The sequence below is a fragment of the Aphelocoma coerulescens genome, chromosome 12 (assembly GCF_041296385.1).
Source record: "Aphelocoma coerulescens isolate FSJ_1873_10779 chromosome 12, UR_Acoe_1.0, whole genome shotgun sequence".
NCBI lineage: Eukaryota > Metazoa > Chordata > Aves > Passeriformes > Corvidae > Aphelocoma > Aphelocoma coerulescens.
Genome location: NC_091026.1, coordinates 6,825,786 through 6,850,171, shown reverse-complemented (window position 1 = coordinate 6,850,171; position 24,386 = coordinate 6,825,786). Strand labels below are relative to the sequence as shown.

General features: G+C 61.9%; 1 protein-coding gene across 2 annotated transcripts; it reads right to left on the bottom strand.

Annotated features, from left to right (window-relative positions):
• Nucleotides 1-1,212: 1,212 nt before the first annotated feature.
• SEMA3F (semaphorin 3F) lies at nucleotides 1,213-23,194 on the bottom strand. 2 transcript variants are annotated; one of them, XM_069027978.1, is made up of 19 exons: nucleotides 23,086-23,194; nucleotides 19,923-20,086; nucleotides 11,550-11,710; nucleotides 11,319-11,381; nucleotides 10,805-10,924; nucleotides 9,397-9,477; nucleotides 7,190-7,283; nucleotides 6,750-6,869; nucleotides 5,385-5,524; nucleotides 5,193-5,307; nucleotides 4,936-5,005; nucleotides 4,685-4,829; nucleotides 4,347-4,569; nucleotides 3,480-3,568; nucleotides 3,103-3,144; nucleotides 2,796-2,953; nucleotides 2,648-2,715; nucleotides 1,996-2,129; nucleotides 1,213-1,917 (listed from the first exon to the last, which is right to left on the bottom strand). In XM_069027978.1, exons 2-19 carry the CDS (start codon nucleotides 20,032-20,034, stop codon nucleotides 1,507-1,509), a joined length of 2,346 nt encoding a protein of 781 aa, XP_068884079.1. In that variant the 5' UTR covers nucleotides 20,035-20,086; nucleotides 23,086-23,194; the 3' UTR covers nucleotides 1,213-1,506. The 2 variants fall into 2 exon arrangements, with proteins under 2 accessions (XP_068884079.1, XP_068884080.1); XM_069027979.1 differs by lacking the exon at nucleotides 9,397-9,477.
• Nucleotides 23,195-24,386: the final 1,192 nt, after the last annotated feature.

The window sequence follows — 24,386 nt, the reverse complement described above, 5'->3', positions numbered from 1 at the left end:
AGTACCAGCTCCTGCTACCAAATCCTAATGCCTCAGTACTTCTCCTGGTGCTCCCAGTACTGCCCAGTACCAACCTCCAGTGTCCCCAGTACTACCCCCAGTACAGCCTAGGGCCTTTCAGCACTGACCCCAGAGCCTCCTGGAACTACTCATAGGAGCTTGGTACCACGCCCATACCAACCAAAGTGCTTTCAGTGTCATCCACTACCACCCTCAGTGCCCTCTGTAAAGTCTCTCCCTGCTCCATGCCCCCAGGACCACCAAGTACCAGCTCCCAGTACCATTTCCTAGTGCTCCAGTACTTCCCCGTGCCCCCAGTACTGGACTCTGAGTGCTCCCAGTGCCTTCAGCAACACCCAGTGCTGGCGGCCAGGCACCAGCCCAGCACAGTGTACCCCAACACCCAGCAGTACCACCCACTACCGCCACCTCCCCATACCCCCTGTCCTGTCCCCCAGCACCAGTGACCCAGTGCTCCCCCAGGGGCAGCCCTGTGTGCCCTGGCAGGGCTCAGGGGATTACGTGGTGGGGGCCAGGTCCGTCCCCTACAGAGCACACGCAAGCGCCTGCCTCTGTCCCAAAGCCAGTGTTTATTTGGGAGTGCCCCCGGCTGCAGCAGGGAGCACTTACTCAGCCCTGGTCACCCCTGTGTTTCCCATGTACACTATTTACAGCCCCTCACACCCACCGGGGTGCCCCAAGGGGGCGACTGATGGGCTGGGTGCCCCAAACACCCCTGGGTGCCACTGTCACCAAGCACCAGCAGCTGCTCGAGGTTTCACATCAGCATGGCCCCTTCTCCTTCCCTTCTCCACCCAAAGACCCTGGGGCCAAGCCCCCACTGTTGCCTGAACACCTCGGTCCTACCTTAAGGTCCCATCTCTCCCCTTCCAAGCCCCTGGGGACGGGACAGAGCCATGTACCCTCACCCCACAGCCCCCTCCTCCTCAGCTTGCCTGGCGGTCTACAGCTTCCCCACAGAAAGCGCTTGCTCCTCCATAACCCTGTGGGGAAACTGAGGCACGAAGCTATGATGGCCATGCCCGGCTTGCCGTGGGCAGACCTCGTCTGGTGCTGCCTCCCCTCTCTGTCTCCCCTCCCCACCTCATCTCCCCTGCCCTCTCCAGGGCATCATCCCCTCCCACACCAGGACCTCCATCCCCCAGCATGGTACCATGCCCCAGCTGTGGGGACAGTAGCTGTGGTGATCTGGGGGCCCTTGGCAGGGGGGAAGACAGTGATGGTGACTGAAGCCACCTCGGGGGTCTCTGTTCCTCCCCAGGGGTCCCTGCTCCTCCCTGGGGGTGGGAGGTGGGGGTAGGACCACCCCAGGTTGACTATGTACAACCTACAAATAAATACCACCCCCCGTGGGAGGGGGGAGCGCGTGTCTGCGTGTGTGTGTGCGTGGATGTATATATATATATATATTTATTTATAGATATTTTTAATATTAAAAGGGGGGAAAAATAGACCACTGTGCTAGCAAAGTCCCTGATGATGGTTTCATGTATGCCCATAGGTCTCTGGCTGGTGATTCCGGCGGTTTCGAGGCTTCTTCTGGTCCTGCTGCTCCTTGGCTTTGAGGCCAGCCAGCGGCTGCGGGGGGCTGGCGGCTGTGTGCCGCCAGTAGCCCTGGCAGTACTGGTCCAGGAGTCCCATTTCGGGCTGGCTGAGGAGCTGCAGCAGGTCCTGGTAGCGGGGAGTGGGGGCACCCGGCAGGCCAGGAGGGGTCTCCGCCTGCACCAGCACGGCGTGGACAGCGCGGCTGCTGAGGACGCGGAGCTGCACCTTGGTCACCGTGTGCTTGAAGTTGTTCTCGGTGGCGGTGCAGGAGTAGAGGCCGCTGTCGCTGAGCTGGAGGGCGCGCAGCAGCAAGCCCTGCTCCGTGCGCAGCACCCGGCCCTCCACCCGCAGCTGGGGGCGAGAGGGGGCACGGCTCAGCCGGCTGGCGCCCGGCACCCCCGGCACCCCCGGAGCACTGCGCTGCCCTACCTCTTTCCGCCGGTCGCTGTTGTCCTTCTGCAGCAGCCACTTGATGCTGGCCTGGGGTGAGCGGGGCTGGCACTCCAGGAAGGCTGTGCTGCCCTCCACCCCGTACTGCACGGCCTCCACTGTGTTCTTGTTGGCTGCGGGGGGCCATGGGCAGCCAGGTCACCCTCACCCCACTGCACTGCTCCCCTGCCCACCCTGTCTCCAAGGGTGGGTGTCCGTCCGTCCATCCATCCATCCATCCATCCATCCATCCATCCATCCATCCATCCATCCATCCAAATCTGTTCAATCTCCTCCCCAACACATCCATCTATCCACCCATATTCCATCCCCAGTGTACCCGTCTATCCATCCATGTTCATCCTACTGTCCAATGTATCCATCTGCCCTACCATCCATCCATCCATGAACTGATCCATTAATCTGTGCTTGTTCTCATCCCCAATGTATCCACTCATCTATGTTCGTCTTCTTCCCCAATCTATCCACTCATCCACCCACCCACCCATTCATCTGTGTATCCTCCCATACACCCACCCACAAAACCATCAACCCATCAGAGAATCCCTGTGTCCCCACCTCCTGGCAGGTGCCCTCAGCCTCCCCTCCCAGCTGCCCCACGCTGCAGGGCCTTGTCCCAGACCCCACTCACCATTGGAGTTGTAGCCGCGGCACTGCCGGATGGGGTTGCCATGCCGGACGTCCTGCCGCCGGCTCCGCCTGTGGGGAAGGGGGAGGTGAGAGGGGGAGCCTGGGGCTGGGGGGTCACTCCCTGACCCTCTCCCTGGCCCGCCCTGTACCTCTTGGAGGAGGCAGAGTAGCGGGTGCAGGCGCTGCCATCCCAGGCGCAGTACGGATCCCGGGCCAGGCAGCAGTCGGCACAGGCTTCCCCGTACACGTCACAGCGGTGCAGGGCCAGGTGGGTCACGCCTACGGCCGAGGACACATACAGCTGTTGCTGTTGGGGACAAAGAGGACAGGGTGAGATGCTACCTCATCCCCACTGCACTAGGGCCTCTGCGTGCCTCCTGTTCCGGTGCTGTGGTGAAGCTGGGCAATGCCACAGCTGGGCCTGTGCCCAGCCCCCTGCCACGGGCTCTGACTCACCCTCTTGGAGGAGATGGTCATCGTCTTGATGGGTGCTGGCACCTGGATGAGAGAAGGAATGAAGAAGATGGAGAAGTGACTGCTTGGACTGACACTACAGTCCTGGGGTGAGCACCCCAAACCCCCCACAGGCAGCTGGAGCAGGCAGAGCAGGCAGGGGAAGACATGAGTGGGCAGCAGGCAGGAGGACCAATGCCTGGAGTCCCTCCAGAGCTGGCCAAGAGGTGGCTGTTGTCCCAAGGGACTGGCTGATGTCTCAAGGGGCTGGCTGCTGCCCCAGGGAGTGACTGGTATCTCAAGGGGCTGGCTGGTGTCCCAAGGGGCTGGTTGGCTGGGTCAAGAACACTCAGCAGAGTGGAGGACATGCCAGCCCTTACCTTGAACACTTCAATCTCCTCCAGCATGAGCTCCTCTGTCTCCATGTCATCCCGGGGGAGCACGATGACCTTCTGCACGGTGCCCCGATCTGCAAGACACCATAGTGCCCAGGTGCTCAGCGCTACCCCTGGGCACCGTGCCCTCCCTGCCTGGGAAGGGGGTCCCTGCTGGGGCTGCGGGGAGGAAGGATCCCTGAAGCCCATCCCCATCTCTCTCCTGCTGTGGCAGGTAGCTGTGTGCCAGCTCAGGGGTGCAGTGTGCCAGCTCAGGTCACCACCTGTGCCTAGAGACTGCCACCACCCAGGGCAGCATGGGGACAGGCAACAGGGCAAGAGAAGGACCAGGATGGATCACGGGGGCTCTGAGGTGCACATTAAGAGTAGGGGAAGCACTGGCTTGGATGATAGTGCCCCCAGGATGGGCACTGAGGTCTAGGAAGGACAGGGCTGGATGTCAGTGCCTCTAGGATGGGCAACTGGGCAGGAAAGGCACAGGGCTGGATGATGATGGGCTCAGCATGGGAAATAGGAAGCGAATTGGATGGGTGCTAGGGTCAGGAAAGGATGAGGTTGGATGGTAGAATCCCTAGGATGGGAAGTATCATGCTGGATTGGTGGCTTCAGGGATAGGAGCTGAGCTAAGTGAAGGACCAGGCAGGACAGTAGTGTCTGTGGGACGGCATCAGGACAGGGAAAGAACAGTCTGGACTCTTGAGGAGGGGCGGGGATCTCGGGGGGGGCAGTCTCAGCCCCTCACCCCGCTCTAGCAGTGGAGGGCACCGTGCTCTGGCCAGCCCTGGTGGTGCCCGCGCCCTCCGGGGCCGCGCCGGAGCATGCTGCATTCTCCGCGGTGCGCGGCGTGGGTACCTGTGCCCAGGAAAAGCACCTCATAGCGCCCGTCTGCCGCGTCCACCTGGTCCACGGCCACGGTGGTGAAGCGGTAGTTGACGTTGGTGCGGACCACCAGCGGCTGGCGGTGCGTGGGGTACACGGCGTGGTACATCAGCGGGTGCGCGCGCATGAAGTTGATCACTTCGTCAGGGTAGTCCTTGGTCGACTTCATGGACGGGGTGAAGGTCCCCCCGGGGCACTGTGGCACAAACGTCACCAGTGCTCGGTGAGTCGGTACCCGAGCACAGCTCTGAGGGTGCCGGCTGCCTGGCAGGCTCTGGCTCCCCTCCCTGTGGTGCCTGGGGGGTACTTACAGTGCCCGGACGGGGGTAGGGCATTTTCCCTGTGTAGGGCATCCACTGGTAGTTGGGTCCCTCCTTGTGGGCAAAGGGCCCGTTGAAGACCATGCGGATGTCAGCCATCGAGTAGACACACACAGCAGAGCCCTTGAAGACTGACCTGGGGGGAAGGACCTGCTGCCAACCTTTGTCATGGCACTGCTGGGACACCCACCCAGCTGGGACCCCCTCCTCTGCTGCACCATGCCAGGAGGGTCAGCACTCACCCCGAAGCAGAGAACACAGCGTAGATAACAGGGTTCTTGGTGTCCTGAGTCTGCTGGATGAAGACGTCCTCTTGGGACAGAAAGATGGAGGTGTCACCATAGGGAAGGTGGGCAGGGATACCAGGGGTACAGGGAGAGCAGTTACCCATGGAAGAGCAAGAGGCAGGGGGCAGCAAGGGGGTCCCCAGCTCTGCCCAGGGTGCTCCCCAAGCCTGCAGGGGTAGAGAAGGCTCCCATCCCTCTCCTCGCACACTCACGGAGCTCATCGAAGTGCGTTTCAATTCCGTCGGGTCCCGGCACAGAGCAGACGAGCCGGGCCTTAAGGAAGGTGCTCCACTTGTTCACAAGGCAGCAGTGGCCCCCGTCGTCATTCTGCAACAGTGAGACCCCTGTGCTCAGCCCTGCCTGTCCCCCTGCCTGCTTCCCTGCCTGTCCTCTGCCACACCCACCAGGCAGATGCGCCCGATGCGCGAATAGACCCCGGGACTCAGTGGGGCATCAGCCGACTTCTCTCGGAAGAAGAAGTAGAGCTTGTCATCATTCCTCTCGCTGCTGTCAGGGATGAGCTGGGCACGGACGAAGGCTGGGTCTGGAATGGCACAGCACAGCACGGCATCATCAGCCCAGTGGCACCCGTTCTCCATGCCACAGCAGGATGCTGAGCCCCCCTCTGCTGCAGCATCACCCCACTCCTGGAAAAGCAATGCTGTGGTCACAGGGCAAGAGCTACATCTGAGGAACTGGCTGTCTCTTGTGATCCCTAGTGCACCAGGAGAGGCTTGAAGCATCCCTGAGGTCCCTGGGAGCATCCCTGAGGTCCACAGGTTGAAGGGATACATCAGCTCTATGAGCAAGGTGGTGGGAACCAGTCTTCCCCCCAGGAAGGAAGCACACAGCATGGAAGCTTCTCAGGAAGCTTCTCCCTGCCATCCATCAGCCGGTGCCCAGCCTGCGCTGACAGCTCCCCCTCTTCGGGTTACCACCCCGCTGGCTCCCCGGCCCGGCAGGATCATCCCATCTGCTCTGCTCTGTTTACTCAGCTGCTGCCCCGCAGGCAGGGTGCTCCGAGGGGGGCAGGACGAACGTTCGGGGTCACCGACTGCAGGCAACACGGTTGACATCTCAGCGCTGCAGAAACCCATGCACAGACACCAGCAGAGCCAGCCCCATCTCTCACCAGCTGTCTGCTCCCACCGCCCAGCAAAGCTCCAGGCATGTCTGTCACTGCCCCACACAGCTATCCCTGCTCTTGTGCCTGCACATCCATCCATCCATCCATCCATCCATCCATCCATCCATCCATCCATCCATCCATCATCAGTTCATCCATCCATCCATCCACCTGTCCACCCATCATCAATTCATCCATTCATCCATCCATCCATCCATCCATCCATCCATCAATTCATCCATCATCAATTCTTCCATCCATCCATCCATCCATCCATCCATCCATCCATCCATCATCAGTTCATCCATCCATCCATCCACCTGTCCACCCATCATCAATTCATCCATTCATCCATCCATCCATCCATCCATCCATCAATTCATCCATCATCAATTCTTCCATCCATCCATCCATCCATCCATCCATCCATCCATCCATCCATCCATCCATCCATCATCCACCAATACATCTTCTGTCCATCCCTTCATCCATCCACCCACCCACCCACTCACCCACCCATCTGCCCATGCTGGCTGCTGTCTCTGTCCTGGCACAAAGATGCAGGACCACATGCCAGGTCTCATCTCTAGGGCTGGAGCCAAGGGGTCCCCAGGGCACCTGGGCCAGTGACACCTGAACTCACCGTTGAGCCAGCGGGAGTTGTACTGGTCTGTCCTCATGGCCGTCTGCTTGCCCATGGTGCGGAAGATGGCTGCGTCCGTGCCCATGAAGTCGATGTAGACACCAGCGTAAAGCTCTTCATCTGCAGAGGGCAGAGGTCAGCCAGGAATCCCCACCTCATCCCATCCACCCACCTTCTTCAACTGCCAGCCCCAGACCTGGCCGGTAGCCACCAGGTAACCCAGAGCCACTGCCTGTGACCATTCCAGAGGGTTCTGGAGGTTGGCACTGGTCTGTTACCACAATCCCCACCTCAGCTGAGCCAGGTGCCTGGCCAGCTGGAGCAGGTAAGGGTAGCAGAGCAGGAACCTTGCTCCTGGTGGGAGCAGCTGCTCCATCCCACCTGCATATTCCCTCTGCCCAGCACAGGAAGCCCTGGCACCAGGGAGCCACAGGACTCACTTATTAATGCAGAGACGGTGTCTACTTTGGGGTCGTAGGAACACTTCCCCTTGCCCGACTCCAGCTTGTCTGGCTCCAGGTAGAAGATGTAATCCTGGAGAAGGAAGCAAATAGAGCAGCTGGTTAGACTTTCACCCCTCCATTCATGTGACAGCTCCCAAAGCCCACCAGGAGAGGCAGCTTGCTCCAGGATGGTGCACAGCAGCGAGGACGGATGCGGATGGACCACACAAGGGGTCTGCAGGTCTCCTGGGAAGCTGAAGCTCCTGTGTGCGACTCCTCCAAAAATGCTGGGTGCTTCTCCATGCCCTCCACCACTTGGAGACTTGGCTGAGCCACCAGGCTGAAGTGGGGCATCCATCCCCCAGGTCTGGGAAAACAGTCCCCTCTGACTGCCTCTTCACTCCAGGTGGCTGTGCTGCAGATCGCCGCTTGCCCAGCAAGGTCACACAGTCCAGCAGCTTCAGCAGGCAGGGTTTGGCCTGCGGCACAGCTCGGCACAGCTCGGCACAGCTCGGCTGCTGGACCCACTGTACTTCACTCGCCAGGGGCCATTTTCCAGTGCTTTTCTTCACACGGTGAGATGCTGTGTCTGCTCCATGGGATGCCTTCCCACTGTCACTTCTGCCTTCCCCATGGCCATCTCTGGCACCACCACACATTCCCAGCCAGGAGTGAGACCCACACTGCCTCTGGAGACACACTCAAAATCCTCTGCCAGTGCTGGCTGGGGGCACACAGCGACAGGCTGGCCCAGCCAGATCACCCCTCACCCTGGCAGAGGGATCACCCTCAGCTGAGACAAAGCGGCAGCACAGGAGCATCCATGGGGAGCCTGGGCATGGGGGGCACCTTGGGCAACCAAATCGGGCAGATGTCCACTGGCCTTGTGCCCTGGCTTTGGCACATGGGTGATAGACATAGTGACAGCCACGCCCCATTGAGAGGCCAGGAGGGTCCTGCCAGAGGCCTGGCTCTGGGAAGAACAGGAGGAGATGAGGGGCTGGGATTTCACCACGGGCATCTCACACTGGAGAGTTTGTTCACACCAGCTCCTCCTGGAGCATGTGGGCCCGGAGATGGGCACAGCCACATTTCACCATCTGCATCGCTGCGCTGTCTGTGCCACCATCACCATCACAAACATCTCTGCCCAACGCTGGCCCTGCTCCTGAGGTGGGCAAACGCCTCACATGGACAACCTCTCTCTCTCCAGCATAGCCCTGGCACTGGCTGCACCATCTCACCCTCCTGGTCAGGCAACATGGAAGCCATTGCGGTGCTGGCACTGCTGATCGGCTAATGCACCTTGAAATGCACCGGAGCTGCTGGGAAGCACGTGCTGGCAGCCCCCAGGGAGCTCCTGCTAGGACACACACCCTCTCCCCAGCAGGGAGAGAGGAACTGGGGTGACCTGAGGGGGCTAAAATGTCAACAGTGTTTTCCCAGCTGGCACTGGGAAATTGGCAGCAGGAGCTGCCTGCAGCTGAAGAGATGCTCACTGCCAAGCATCACCCTTTGCCCCCAACCACCCAAGGGGCTGGGGGAGCCCCAGGCTGCACCGGGGTGCCCATGTCCCCCATGCTCCCCAGCCCATGCACTGACCCATGTTAGTCCGGAGGGGAGAGGCTCGGGGGTGACACTGTCAGGGTGCACACTGCATCTGCTGCACACTGGGGTGTTCCCAGAAGCTGGGGATGCTGTCACCTCCCTGAGGGCACTTGCCTGCCAGGATGACACAAGTCCCTCTTGGGGCAAGGCGAAGCAGCTGCTCAGTAATGTTTCTGTGGGCCCTACCCAAACACCTTCTTGCACATCACTTCGGCATCCTCCCCTGAATCATCCCAAGCCCTGTGGCTCTGCTGACACATGGTCACTTCCTTGTGTCACTTCCAAGGGACACAGCAAGTCTGGAGTCAGGCAAAGTCAGCGGTGGGTGGAAAGCCACCATCCCTGACAGTGTCCCCCACGGGGGGGATCCTACATGGACCAGGAGGAAAGAGTTAGTGAGAGAAGGAAAGCCGACGCCAGGCCGGTGGCCGGGAGATGCTGTGCTGAGAGGGAAGGGGATGGCGGGGATGCCCACGGCACGGGGTGCCCGGCCCAGGGGTCGGAAGCATGCCAGTGGGATGAAGGAGCCCGCGGCTCTGGCGTGCCCCTGGGGAGAGGTGGGCACGGCTGCGGCGGGCTCCCACACCGGTTCCCACCTTGCTCTGTGCTGGTCTCGGGCTGAGGGGGCTGTCGGTGGATCTGCTTTCCCGGCCTCCCGGCTGGCTCGGCGGAAACCCCTGGGGAAAAGGAGCAGGGCAGAGAGTTAGCGCCGGCAGGGGAAGGACCCCCAGGGCAGGGGTGAGCAGGGGACCCCAAGAGCTGGGGTGATGGATGCCCATTGAGCAGCAGCACTGCTGTCCCCCTGGGTTCCTTGATGCTCCAGGCTGGGCTGGCCTCCAGCAGGAGCTTCTCCAGGATGGATTCTGCTCTCTCGCACAGAACTGGGGTGCCCTAGCGTGGGGTAGGAGAGAGTGGAGAGATGGCTGCCCACAGCCAGCCAGGCAGGGCTCATACCTGCGGGCTCAAAAATGGCACCTGCGACCTTGTTCCTCCTATGCTGATGAACAATGCCTCAGCATCAAAGGTATCAGCACCATGGGGTCACTGGAATGCTTCCACACTGCCACTGGCTCTGCTGGACAGCTAGTGCTGTCCGCAACTGCACTAGCACCCTTGGTCCTCCTCATATGCTGCTGATCCCCAGTCCAGTCCCAGTCCAATCCCAATTTGGAATGGTCTGAGTAGCATTCACCTCTCTCAGTGCCTGTGCCAGGCTTGGGGGCTCTGAGGCAGACGCCTGTCCTTTATATCCAGCGACGTGATCCTCCCTCTGTTTGAGCTGGTGACTCCCTCTCCAGCCTCAGGAGAAGACACAACCTGGGACCTGTCACCCCAGTGTGGAGGGGACAGACACCTCACAGGGCTTGGGACCCCTGGGATACTCATGCTGCTACTTGCAGAGACTGGCTCCCTCCCAGGGCTGTCTTGAAAATGCTTCTCTGTCTGCCACACATCCTGCCGGGTGGCATGCAGCTTTGATGCCACCCTCTCACTGCATGTTGTGGTCCTTGGCACTGGGTGACATCCATCCGGAGCTGTTCCTGACACAGCCACACGTGCTGCCACAATCTCTGCAGGGTTCTCCCTGTGCAGCACCGCTGCTGGCATGGTGCCAGGCATCCTTGGAATCCACCGTGAGGGGCTCAGCAGCCTGGCAGTGGGAAGCTGAGTTGACAGGTCCCTTGTCCCAGCGGAGATCCAGCAGTGGCTGCAGCCAGCAGGGTGGGAGGGCACCTTTTGTGGAAGCTGCCATCGGAGTACAGCCAAGTTCCAGCATGAAGAGAAGTGCTTGGTCTGTGGAGATGGCTTGGCCCCGCTCAGCAGCACAACACCATTAGCCATGGTCACCCCCAGCCTGCCCTTGCCCCAACCCTCAGCCCCCCAACCCCTCCCACCAGCCAGCAGAGCCGAGCCAAGCACCCACCCCACCGCAGTCCCCGGCTGGCTGTGCCAGCACCACGGTGCTAGGCACCACTCAGCACCCCCGTCCCTCCCGCCCCTCACCTGGGCTTTGCGCCCGCGGTTGACAAAGGCACAGATGGGGTTGTAGGCGCCAGTGCCACACACGTAGAGGTGTGTCCGGTTCCAGGGCTGGATCAGGCGGATGAAGTTGCCGCACTCCCCCTGGGAAGCAGAGGAGAATGTGTCAACCCAAGCACAGGGGCTGTAGATTGTGGTTAGGCCATGTTGGTGTGGGCATGGGATGGAGTGGGTCATTGGACAGCACGGATCAGGGGTTGGCATGGGCCATGAGCTGGCAAGCTGGAGGGCCCAGCCCTGGCTGGTAAGAGGAAGCAGCATGGGGAGCTTGGCCTCCTACTTGCACGGGAAGCTCTCCAGGACCTGCCTGACAGGAACAGAATAGGTGACAGGACACTGCAACACCCTGGAGTGCCACCCCATCTTGACATGTCTGTACATGCTGGGGGAGGGTAGCACACAGGGACATGAATCCCCCTCCAGTGCCAGCCACCAGCCCCACTCCACTGCCAGAAGGGGGTTCATGGTAGCTACTCACATTGCTGTTCTTGCCTGACAGGATGCACTCCTCGATCCTCTGCTGGGACGCGGGCCAATGGATCTGTGGAAACACCAACCCAGGGCAGAGCAGGACTCCCACATGGCCCCACCACTGCCCCACCAGCACCAGTTATGCCCATGGAGCTCTCGCCCTGGCATCCAAAAGGCCCCCAAAATGCCCAATTACCCCCTTCCACCCGCTCCCCCCTGCCCCGTGCTGGCAGCTTACGATGAGGGGCTCGCGGTTGATGTCGTGGAGGTCCAGCGAGAGGACGTAGTCCTTGCTGCCCACATACATGCGGTCGTGGTCCTCGTCCTTCAGCAGGATGCGGTAGTCAGTGGAGTTGAGGAGGAAGTTGAAGAAGTGTGCTGTGCCTGTTGCCTTCAGCTCTACAGAGGGAAAGGGGAAAGGGTCAGTACCCTACGGACTTCCTGTCTTCAGGGTCATCCCTGAGGGAAGATGGGGCCCAGCTGGAGGACACCCCATGAGAAGAGGTGCTCACTGCCTTCCAGTCCCTTGGTGCCCCACTTTCCACTCCATGAGCACCATGATACTGCCACCTCTATGCAGGACGTGGGACAATGACAGAGATGCTCATGGCCAGTTGGGACAACCAAGAATGGCCAGGAGAGAAATCATCAGGACCTGGGCTCAGAAGATCCAGCATGGAGTGGAGGCTGCCACTGAGATGGGGCAGGAGGCAGGGGCTCTCTGCCACCCCAGCCCAGAGAGCACAGCTCCCAAAATCTCCAGCATCATCCCTCTCCTGCACTGTGACCCCATGCTCCAGCCAAGCCTCTGGCTCCTAGGATGGGGGAGCTGGGACCCCAAGGAACCAGCTCCAGGGGAGGGGATGAGCCTCCCGCCCCCCACACCCCATCCCCCCCTTGGAAAGTTATTTTTAGCCTAAGTGTGGGAGCAAGGAGTGAAAGAGGATAATGAGGGTCATGAATATTCACAAGTGCAATGAGGCAGCCAGATGGAAGGCAGAAGTGCTGCAGATGATGTGGGCCGGTGCCAACAACCACGCGGCAGGGGCCAGGGCACGAGTAAGACAGAGCACCCCGCCCAGCAGGATACAATCTGCCCTGGAGGCCACCACCTCTTTGGAGGTGCCACTCCCCTTGGAGGTGTCACCCTCTTTGCATACCGCCCCCAAATATCAGATGCCACCTCCATGGGATGACATCTGCCCTGGATGCCACCCGTTGGATGCCACCCCCATGGGACGTCATCTTCCCCATATGCTTCCTTTTGAAGGTGCTGCTCTCTTAGGGTGCCACCAACAGCCATTGGATGCCACCTCCACGTGATGCCATGTGCCTCTGAAGCCAACTCCTTTGGAGATGCCACTCTTTTAAAAGGTGTCATCCTCTTTGGATGCCACAACCAATCATTAGATGCCACCCTCAGCCATTGGATGTCACCCTCATGGGATGCCATCTGCCCCAGATGCCATACTCTTCAGAGTTGTCATCCTCTTTGGATGGCACCAACAGCCATCGGATGCTACACCCATGATACACTGATACAAAGAGCACCCTCACCCTGTGGAGTTTGTCCCTCCCTGCAGAGGGGTGCCCTGTGCAGGCACTGGGAGCAGCTCTGGGGACCCCCCCTTCCCGGGGAGGGGCGGAGCAGGGTCCTGCAGGTCAGTGTCAGGAAGCATCACACCGGCTTCCAGGCAGCACCGGGCAGGGCTCCAGCAGCCAGCTGCCATTCCCAATGGGAGGCCAAGTGCCTGCAGATCTTGACCTCCCGGCCACACGAGGCACTGGAATGTCCCACAGGTGCCACCAGGGTCCCTTCCCCATCCAGGGCACCCCCTCTGTTCCCCAGCTGGCAGCGGTGCTCCCCAGTCCCGCAGTGGGGCACCGGCACAGCTGCTGGACCCGCTGGGCCATGGCAGTGAGGCCAGTGCTCACACACAGCGTGGGAACCGTGGGAGCGGGCTGGGGGGACAGGAACTGCCCCCGGCCTGGGGCCTGCCCCTCTGCCAGGGCTGCATGGATGGGACGAGCACAGTGGGGATGTGGAAGGGCTGGAGTTTGGGCTGCAGGCAGGGGGCCGTGGCAGAGGTGCACTGGAACAGTGCCACGGATGGGGGGCCAGGGGGCCGCTCACCCACCCACCCACAGCAGGCTCCTCCTCCTGCCTGGCCCATCTGGGCTCCAGATGCTCCCTGTTGCTGGTGCTGGCTCACATGCCACCCATGGCGTCCCCGCCTGTGCCGTGGCTCACTGGGTCTGGTCCCTGCCTGTCCCATGTCCTGAAGCTGCCCCACGGGCCCATACCCCGTGTGGGTGTGGGTGTGTGCCCCACATCGTGTGTGCGTGCTGGTGCTTCCCTCAGTGCCATGCTGGCATCAGTGGGGACCGAGCTCGGGAGCCAGGAGAGGGCAGGGTGGCTCTGGCAGTGGGTGGCACAGGCACAGCAGAAGAGCTCGTCCCCGGCTGCCAATGATGGAGCTGTGTGTCCAGGCTTCCCACCCAGGACAGAGACACCTGGAGCAAGCAGAGAAAGGGATGGCAATTCAACTGGACAGGAGCCCCCAGGCCAGGACAACCCCTCATCTGCCATCCCAGCCTGGGGATGCCAGCACCAATAGCCCCGGGATCCTGGAGCTCCAGGACCCTGGTGGTGGAGGGTTCCATGTCAGTGACAGCCCCAAATATCCCACATCCATTAGGATGGGCGTCTCCAGGGCTTGGCAGGGGATAGGACCAGTAGCACAAAGGGCCTTGGCCCCCCGCCGGGGGCTCCATTCAGCCCCCCACGGCCCAGCGATCAGAGGGGGCACTCCCAAAGCAGGGCGGTGACGGACCCGCTGCCCCGTAACGCCCTCTCCAAAGAGGATGGCGGGGCGGGCAAGACCCTGCCACAACCTCTGACCTCCCAAACCTCCATCGCACTGCCTAATCCCCCAGTGTCACCGTGCCCCCAAACCCTCCCCCAGCAGCCATGGGGTGTCTCTGGGGATGGAGCGGGGCAGGGGCCCCGGCCGGGCTGGAGAAGCCCGCTCATTAGCCGATGCGCCCCAACGAGCATATTCCCCCCGGCATCGCCATTGCCAATCCCGGCACCGGCAAAGCTTCCCCGGCTGGCCGGGAGCCTAATCCTATTTTAATTGCCGAGCACCGGAGCCAGGAGCCGCTCGGCATCACAGCCAGGGTGGCCTCCCTGGGGACCGTCGCCTCACAACATTCCGCGGAGCCCCCACTGAGCCCCCCGGGACTCTCCTGCCCGCAATCGTTTTGTGTCCTTGGGCGTTGAGCTGTAATTACCCCGCGCCCTCGAGTGATGCCGGCGGCCAGGAGCCCCAGGGCTGAGAACAAGGCGCGATGCCCTGCTCTGCCCGCGGCACCCCCGCCCGACTGCATGCTCTGCAAAGCCAAATTCCCCCTGCAATGCCAATTTCGGGCTGCATTCCCATTTTCGGCAGCTGTCCACAATGCCACCCTTGCTGGCTGTCACCACTGGCCCCCATCGGGCAGGGGTGAGTGGTCCCTACTTATCACCCACTGGCACGGAGACCAGTGCTGATCTCCAAAGCCAAAGAGAGATTTTGGGGGGTCTCGATAAACTGAGCACCCCGAGGGACTCCTCACTCCACCCCAGCCCCCCAAATCCTCCTGACACCCCCAAACATCACCAGGGCACCAGCACGAAGAGTTAATGCCATTACGACCCGAGCGGGTCACCTCCCCAGGTGCACCATCGCTGCATTCCCCAAAACCAATTACAGGCGCTCTCACCTAATTAGATTCTAATTATGGGCTTGTAGCGCATTCAACATAATTAGCATGTAAATTACACGGCGTGTTTATATTCAATAACCGCACTCCCGCCCCCCCGCACCCCCCCCCGGCTGGCGGAGCCAGCGCCTTTCGGGAGCCCTTTTTTTGCATGGGGGAGAATGAACTCACTTTAAATGCCGATGGAGAAGCCCAGCACTGATCCCAAGGGAGCCTGGCATCGCAGGGATAAATCCCATCTCCATCCTGCAGCGTTTTATCCCACAAATTCAGAAGCGTGCCCCAAATTCTGATTATGTTCCCTACTCATTTTTTCCCCTACTTGAAATTTGAGATGCAGCTTTTTGGGTACGCGTCAGAGGGGCAGGATGGGGAGCAATGCCGGGAGAGGGATAGGGGGCTGGATGCATCCCCTCTCGTGGTTAAAGCATTTGTTGTTATTGGGGCTGATCAAAGAGCTGGGTGGGTCGTCCGATGAAAGCAGAATTGCTTATTTGTTTGAGCGTCACTCCGCTACCCCTTGATGGGTTATTTATGATGTAATTAAGCTAATTACATGTAATAAGAGAGTTTCCGTGGCCCCCAGCCAAGCTCTTTTCCCATTTAACCGATTCACAGGTGGGAGGAAACCGAAGCTGCCTTGCAGGGGCTTGGGAGACGAAATGACTCCTGTTCCCGCTTGCTGCCTTCCACCCCCGATCATCTCCAGCCCCCCTGGAGCATCGCCCCGTGCCGGCAGGGGACAGGTGCTGCAGCCGCCCGGGTCAAATCCCTCGGGATGAAAGAAGCGCCGGCCGGGTGCTCCCCGCAGCCATCGCAGCCCGGCCGGTTGGGCGCAAGCCAAAAAAAAAAACAGAAAACCCACATTTTTTCAGCGGAAACCGCTGATTCATCCCCCGGCCAGCCCGCCCCAAGCGCTGATGGGTGGATGTGCCCCAACATCCAGCAGCGCTGGCAGGGGGGACCCTGTTCCCACCGAGCATCACTCCGCAGTGGTGACCAGGCTCTTGGCTGGGTCAGGGGATGCTCCAGCAACATGAAATCCCCTTCAGGAAAGAGCCTGGCTTCAGAGAGAAGGACTTTAATCACCCCAAAAGCAGAGTGCTGAGCTGCGGTGCCCCAACCCACTGCTCTTTGGGCTTTTTTGTTTGATTTTTGGACATTATTTCCTTCCGCAGCCCTGAGGGGAAGGCACGGTGCCGGGTGGAAACTGCGGCTGCTCCAGGCCCTTTGCTCTGTGCCCAAGCAGCACTGGAGTGGGGAGAACACCCGTGCCAGGACCCCGGGAAGGGCCATGCTGTTCCATAAGAAGCATTGTTAATTTGAGTGATAACTAGCTTATTAAATATAGGCTTGGAGGGGCTGAAATCGCACAGGGTTTTTTTGGGGGGGGAGGGTTTAAGGAGATTATAGAGCTTCGCAGCCGGAGCCAGGGAGCTCAGCCCCAGCAGCAGCCGGTCCCAGCGGGTGGAGGGGCCCTGCCGCAGCCCCCCACTGTCCCAGCCAAGGAAATCCTCTTAGGGGTCACAGGGTTCAGCCCCATGTCCCCGCCCCCAGCACACGGGAAAGGGGACTGTGGCATCCCCCTGCCCTTTACGGGGTCTGAGGAGCAGCATGAGGCACTCACGCCAGGGTGGGGACCAACAGTGCCAGTGCTCCCAGCACGTCCCCAGCACTGGCTGCCCCTAAGCCCTTGGCCCTGCTTGCACCCCCTGTACCCCCCTGTGTTTATCCCATCCTGCTGTCGCCAAGCAGTGCCCACAGCTGCAGCAGCTTAGGAGGGCGCCTGGGCGGCCCCCGGGACATGGTCCCCTGTCCAGGCTCCTCTCCAGCCATCTGCCACCCCCTGGCCCGGATCAAGTGTGCTGATATCCCCTGGCCACCAGCAGAGATGCCAGCGGAGTGGGAAGGGAAACTGAGGCACAAGGCAGGCAGGAGCAGGCCACGCAGGGGGCTGGCAGTGGAGCCCAGAGGAGACTCCACTCTTGATTCATTCTTTTTAAAGTAATTTTTTTCCCCTGCAGGAACTGCCCTGCCTCTCACCCAGCCCCTCCCTGCCAGGGCTGCCCCCGGCTGGACCTCAGCCACCACTTTTCCGAGAGGTGCCAGCACGGCTGTTCCCCTCACTGTGGGGAGCAGCTCTCGTTTGGAAGCACCATGGAGAGCCCTGACCTCGAGGGCTTCCCGCCGTGATGCGGGGCGAGAGCCCACCCTTCCTTCCCGCATGCTTTTCCCACGCTGGACGGGGAGCAGGACACGGAGGGATGAATCACTATCATCATCATCATCACCTCCTGCATCCTCGTGGGGAATGGGCCAGCCTCTCTGGTGCCCGAGCCCCCGGCCCGGAGGAAGGCCCAGAGGAGAGGGGGCTGCAGGATGTGTACAGCAGTGTGGGGAGCGAGTGAATTGTTAGCACGGAGATGATTAAAAATATCCACCCTATTTCTGGCCGGCACTGGGCTGGGATCTGGGAAGAGCTGTTGGCAAAAGGGAGCTGTGCCGGAGCCGCTCCCAGCACTGTTCTTTCCATGCTGGTCACCTTCCTCCTGCCGACACACGGACAGGAAAGCCTTGAGAGGAGGACAGACGTAAAGAGACCATAGGGGTGACGGGATGGGGGGAGGACTGACCCTGGCCGGCCCATCACCCTGCACCAGGGCACAGCTCAGTTCCCACCCCTTTCCTATCACTTCAGTATTTTATGGATGTATTTTTTTTAATGCACTCAGAGACGCCGGGGCTCCATAGAGGATGACGCAGGCCCCGGGGAGCTGCGACAAACCTCTGGCGCGCGATAACGAGCAAAGGCAAACAAACCCAGAGACGCTCCCGCAGCTGGCAGGGCTCCAGGCCTGGCCAGGCAAGGCGCCGGGGGACACACTTGGGGACATGGCGGCTCCTTCCCCAGCACCCTGGCCACAAGGCCACCTCGATCCCACCCTGGCACCGGGGTGCTTTAGCCAGAAGGATGCTGTGGTGGAGACCCGTACCCCAACCCCAGCAGCTGTGGCTGCACAAACGGCCACCTGGTTCCCTGTGGCACCACAGCCATCCCTGACAGCAGAGCCCAGCCCAACTCATCACACCAGTGCCCCCCAGCCCAGACAGATCACACTCAACCCCACTGTCTGCAGCTGCACTGGGGGATTTGGGGCTGGGCTTTTGGGTATTATCCCTGCCTGTCCAGGCAAGAGAAGGGGCTGGACCATCCATGAAGTGCCACTGTCACTGTCACTCATGGTCCTATGGCTTCAGGGAGGCTGTGGGCAGATTATCAGCTCAGGAAGCTGCTCACCAGCAGTTTGGTGTGTGGCCCCCAGCTGGCCCTCAAGGAAGACCCCGGGAAAATTCTCTACCACTGCCACCCTTGTCAGAGTGCAGGCAGGAAAGAGGTGAGCGGCCCCCCTCCCAATCCCGATGTGCTCAGATCCAGCACACCGCTGGCATTTCTTCTCCATGTGCCAGTGCAAATCAGCCCTCCTCCCACCGCAAATCCCCTCTCTAGGCAGTGAGGGCAGGGGGAGCCCCTCCACACCACCTCAGGCAGGAGGGAGAAGGACTGGAGATCCGGAGCACAGCGAGGAACCACTGCCCCAACCAGCTGGGGCCAAAAAAAACCAACCCCAAACCAGCCCCGAACTTGTGGCACAGCAAGCTTAACCATGCCTATCCGGAATTAATCTCACTCCTGGAGCACACCATAGCCGTGGGCACCGGGTCCAGGTGGGACTTTACTGGAGCCTCTGCTCCCCACAGCCTTGAGGAAGAGGTGTTTTAAGCCAGGGTGGGGAAGAATCTGTACAGCAGCTGAAGTGCCCCAGCAGCCCCCAAAACCCTCCAAAAACGCTGTTTGGAGAGGAAAGTGGTGCCTGCCTCTGGGGAGGAACTTGCTCACTGCTTTCCAGCCTGGACTTGTCCCCAGACTCTTCATACCAGCCATTTTTTCTGTCAAGACCAGCCTGTAACACCCGTGGCTGCTGCTGCTTCTTTACTGCGTCTGCTGTCAGCCCCCCGGCCCCTCCTGCCTGGCTCTGCTGTGCTCACCGTCAGTTCTGCCCCCACGTCCGTGGGCTTGCAGGTTCAGTAGGCGACCAGAGGGCAAAGCCACGTTGGGACAGCACAGGCAGCACAGCCCCAGCTCTCCCACGGACCCCAAGGGGAGGCAGACATGAGACTCCTCGTGTCTGTCACCTCCTGACACACAACCAAGCAGGCAAACGCCCAGCAGGGACAATTTCCGTTCCGCTCCTCAAGGTTTGCAGCCCTCGGACCTGCCTCATCAGCCCCAGCCTGCCCCGCTCAGCAGCCTCGAAACAGGAGCTCAGGACAAACCCCTCCACCAATGGGCACCCCAAAGCTGACCCAGGGGTCCCCCCACAGCTCCTAGAGTGGCTGGGTGGGCTAAACAGCCCTGGTACGAAAGGGTTAAGCCCCTTCCCCCCACCCAGCACCCTCCCCTCCTGCCTCTCCCGGCTCCCTGCCAGCTCCCAGGCGTTAATACCAGCTGGGGGGGTCGGGGCGGCGTCAAGCTGCTGTCTGGAATCGGGGTGCTGCCGGAGGGGCTTCCCGCACCTCAGCACCCAGCTCTGCCAGATGGAGGGAGCCACCCACCCACAACAGGAAGCATACTGGGGGGACTAAGCAGGCTACCAGCCCCCCAAGACTGCGTGTGCTGGTGCAGACTGGGAGCTCAGCCACACCTGAATATGGATTCCCATGGGGATTTCTGAGTGCAGATTGCTGATGACCCCCGAGCGAGGAGGAAGAGCCTGAACTGGGGTGCCCGTGGTTTCCTCCATCTTGGGGTCCCACCCTGCCCCCACTCCAACAACCAGACTCTTACCTTTGAAGGAGAGCTGGACCCTGGGGGTAGCGAAGCTGTGGTCCTTGGGATGGGCAGCCCGCCAGCCCAGAGTCAGCAGGGTGGCCCAGAGGAGGACACCGACCACGGGCATGGTGGGCACGCGCCTTGGCGCCGAGATCGAGGGGAGTCTGGGGGAGCCGAGCCTGCCAAGGAGGGCACACGTGGGAGGGATGTCAGTTCGCTGCACCCGCCACCCCCCCGAGGGGTACAAACCCCACATCCTGCTCTCCATCACCCGCTGGCACGCAGCATCCTCCGGGGAGGACTGGAAGCCAGCCCCGGGAGGCTGAACTCCGCTCTGCAGACTGGGGGGCGGGGGGCACGAATCGGGGGGCCACAGCCTCACCTCCTTGGGTGCCCAGCCAAGCACGCAGGGCGAGGCAAGCGTGGCAGAGCCGCTGCAGCACCCTCCTCCACCCCAGACGGTGAGCCTTGGCCAGGTGAGGAGCATCCCTCCATCCCTCCTCACACCTCCCCTCGGCTGCAGCATTGCCAGCCCCCCTCTGGGCTGGCTCCCCCTGTCCCAGCACCCAGAGGGGTCCCACTGCCAACCCTCGCCTCCCCACCTCTCCTCCCAGCCCCCAGCAAAGCCACAGCAAGCAGAGCTGGGATCAAATCTTTCCAACATGAAGGAAATCTGGACTTCATTATTCCAAGAACGTACAAAAAAAAAAAAAAAAAAAAAAAAAAAGGGGATTTTTTTTTTTTCATAAATAAAAGAGGAAGAAAAAGAAGAGGGGAAAAAAAAAAAAGCCCTGCCTGTGTGCCAGGCAGCTGGACTCCCTGGGGCTCCGGCACTGAGCGGAGTCCGCCAAGCTGCCTCCAGCAAGCCACACACGCACCCCGGCACAGCACAGTGCACAGTGCCCCCCGCGCACCCCACTGCCCCTCCTGGACGCACCGTCCCCTGGGTCAGGCCCCTCTCCCGAGGCAGCACCCTCCTGGGGGTCTCCAGAGTGCTTCAGGCAGGATTTGGGAGGAGGCCCGCAGTGGGAAGCCCCTCATGTCCCCAGGGAGCGGCGTGCCTGGGTGGGACGCACTGTGCCACGGTACCCGGGTGGGCTCAGGCATGCGGGGAGTGTCCAGCCAGCCCGGCCAAAGGGGGTCAGTTCTGTGGGAATTGGGGTCCCCAGCGTGACACCCCCATGAAGGCATGCCCTCTGGGGCTCTGCCAGCTGCCACCACACAGCCCCACAGGGCACAGGCACACCCAAGGAGCTGGACGGATGGCCGGGAATCCTTTGGGGCACCCCGGAAATTGATGCTGAGCTGCAAGGGGGGCAATCCCGCACCCCACCCGGGTGGTCTGGCTGGCCTCTCCTGCGGTGCACAGCACCCACACCACCAGCCCCCGCCCCAAGCAGGGCAAGGGCAGCAGCAATGTCACCAGCCGCAGGGCAAGACCCCGAGTGTGGTGGCACCGCTGTTCCCTGGGGCTGCGGGTTTTTTTCTCCTTCTTGCCTTTGGGGTCAGTAAATATTTCAGTTTGCTCCTCTGCCCCTGAGCACACCCAGCTCTGTTCCATTGTACTGGTGTTCGATCCCTTTTCAGGCTGCCTTCCCCCTTCTCCCACCCATTCCCAGTCTCTGCCCTTCCCATCAGCGCCAGGCCGGGACAGCCTGCACCCCCAATTCCTCCACCAGCCAAAACTCCAGTTGGTTGCAGTTAAATAACCCCCCTCCATCCAAACCTCCCCCCTCTCCCCGGCAGCTTTAGGAAATAATTCTGGCAAATCCTACTATTGCATTTGGATGGAGCGGCGTACGCGTCAGAGACAGGGAGCGAGATGGCAAACAAAGGAAAAGAGGGAGAGGAGGGGAACGCAGCAAGCGCAGGGCGAGGAGAGGGGAAAGGGCCGGCGGTGAGTGGGGGGCACCCAGACCCGGCTGGGAAAGGCAAATTCCAAGGAAGCAAAAAGGGAAACGGGCCGCTGGAGTGCACCTTGGCCAGGAAATCTCCATTTCCAGGGTCATCTGCACTCTGGGGAAACTGAGAACTCCAGGGGAGAGCGGCCACATTCCTGCCCTCCAGCCCCCGGGCTGTCTAGGCTTGGAGGGGTTTTTTAGCAATTAAAGTTTGGCCATTGCTTGTGCTGCCGCAGGAAGACCAAAATCCCGCTCGGCTTCATCCCCCCTTCCCCGGGCTGGTCAACCCAGCGCCGCCGAGCCCAAGCAATTAGGGAAAGGTTTTCTCGTCTGGAACAGGGGCTCCTTTTGGGGATCGAACCCCCAAAGAGGGCTGAGGGGATGCCTCGGGAGTACCCCGGGGGGGACTCAGGGGTAGGGCTGCCTGCACGCCTGCTCCCCGTGGCCTCGGGAGAGAGCAGGAAACATTTTGGGAGGGAAAAGCAATAGAGGCAGGATAGGCAGTGGGAGGGGAGCCTGGCCCACCTCCGGCCACGGCGCGCGATGCCATCAGTGGGAAGGGGGGAAAAATAGGGGGAAAAAAATAACATAACATAATACAATAACGCTAAATGTCCAGCACGGCCCCGCGCACCCGGGAAATAACTTTGCACAACTTTGCGCTCTGGTACGCCTGGCCTGTCCCCAGGGAGCTCCGGCTGTCCCCTGCGCCCCCCGCCCGGGCGCTCTCCGCGCACCCCCAGCCCGCCGGGGCGCGGGGTCCTGCCGGGGCTCGGCGTCTCGTCGGGGTTCGGCGTCCCACCGGGGCGGGCTCCGGCAGCCTGCTCCAGGGTGCCGGGCGTTCTCCGGCGTGTGTGTGTCCCCCGGCACCCCCTCCCTGGGCACTCGATCGCCGCCGAGCCCTGCCGCAACCCCATGCCCCGGGAGCTCCCTGCCAGCCCCCGTCCCCTGAGACAGTCCCCCCGCCCCGAGCGGGACCGGGGCGCGCCTGCCGAGCCGCGGCTCCCGGGAGCAGGGGGACCGACAAGGTCCCCTCACCTCGGTACAACCCCGCTGCGAGGCGGGGAGCGGGGGTCTCCAAAGCACCCGGTGCCGCCGCCAGCTCGGGGCTGGGGTCCCAGCACCGCACCGCCGGCACCAGCCCCCGCCCCACCTGCCCACTTCACCGGCAAGTTGCGGCGGGGGGGACCCACACGCGCGAGTTCCGAGCGGCGGAAAGTTTTCCCGGGGCGCCCCCCGCGCCGGGCACCCGCTCCGCCGCCCGCCGCCGCTCTTACCTCCGCGGGGGTCCCGGTGAGGAGGGCGGCGGGGCTCAGCGCCGCGCCGGGGTCCCGCGGCCCCCCGCCATCTCTCGGCCGCGACTGCCGCCGCGGCCCCGGCCCGTGAGCGCCGGGCGGGGCGGGGCGGGCACCGGGCGGGGCCCGGCCCCCACTGGGCCCCGTTGCGGGCCCGCCGCGGGGGGCGTCGTTTGCATAGACCCGCCCCCGGCCACGCCCACCGCCCCGGGCCGCAGGTTCGAGCCCCGGCGCCGCCCCCGCCGCTCACCTCCGGCTCCGGCCCTTTGTTGCGGGGTGCAGGCGCTGCCCCGCCGTGCCGTGCCAGCCCGCCGGTGGCTCGCCGCACCTCCGCAGCCCACCAGCCGGTCCCGGGAAGGAGGCGGATAAATAAGTGCCGTCCCTCCTTTGTCTGCCGCGGCGGGGGGCGGCCCGGGGCGGCGGGGTCTGCGGGGAGCCGAGCCCCGGCGAGTCGGCGGCTTTGTGAGAGCTCCGGCTCCGGTGAGAAACCGTCTCCCACAAACGGCATCTCCAAATGCTGCGAGTGGGGCGCCGTTCCTGGCCCCACCTTGCTCATTCTGCCGCCCCCACCCCGGGTACCCCCGCTGGTGACCCCAGGGCAGGCAGGTGACCCCTGCCCGCTCTGGTTGCACCCCTGCATCCCGCGGCCCTGGGACCTGTTGGCACCTGGGTGATCCCAGCTCAGTACGTGTGCCCTGGCATTCCTCTGCTCCAGGATCTGCTGGTTCCTGGGTATCCCTTTCTGGGACCATTCTCCCCCTGCACCGGTGATCCCTGCCCAGCAGCGTCCCCACTGCACACCCAAGGCAATCACTGGCAGGTGCTGTTCAGTTGAACTCCGTGGCTCTGCTCTGGTCCTTCCTGCCTGAAGGGGACACCTTGGAGTCCCCCAAATGCCAGGCGCGTGTTTCAGTTCCCCTGCTCTGTTTCTGCCAAGCTGGCAGCCTCTGCCAGGGCTTCCTCACCCAGACAGGGGTCCAACCCCCTGCAAGCACCACAGAGCTTGGCCCCATGCCCCCCAGTCCCAACAGGACATTCCTCCTTGGCGTCAGAGGTCCCGTCCACAGATTTGCAGCCTCTCTTTTTAACCTGCTCCCAAATGGGTTAACAAGCAGTTAAGGACGCTGAAAAACCACAACGGGTGCTGGAGGGGAAGGTGCCCTGATCGAAGATCCATCATGTTCCTCTGAGCCAGGCTCCCTGGGCAGGCGCAGGGCAGGGGGAGACAAGGCATCCCGGCACAAGGTCCAGGGAATGGAGAGCAGCAGCCACCCACAAGCAGA

Excerpts from the sequence above, each read along its gene's own strand:
- SEMA3F (XM_069027978.1), bottom strand. The coding sequence starts at position 20,034 with ATGCCCGTGGTCGGTGTCCTCCTCTGGGCCACCCTGCTGACTCTGGGC. Across the intron at positions 5,525-6,749 it reads CAACTCCCGCTGGCTCAACG|ACCCAGCCTTCGTCCGTGCC; the intron begins GTGAGTTCAGGT and ends GTGCCATTCCAG. Across the intron at positions 4,830-4,935 it reads GCTGTGTTCTCTGCTTCGGG|GTCAGTCTTCAAGGGCTCTG; the intron begins GTGAGTGCTGAC and ends CCTTCCCCCCAG.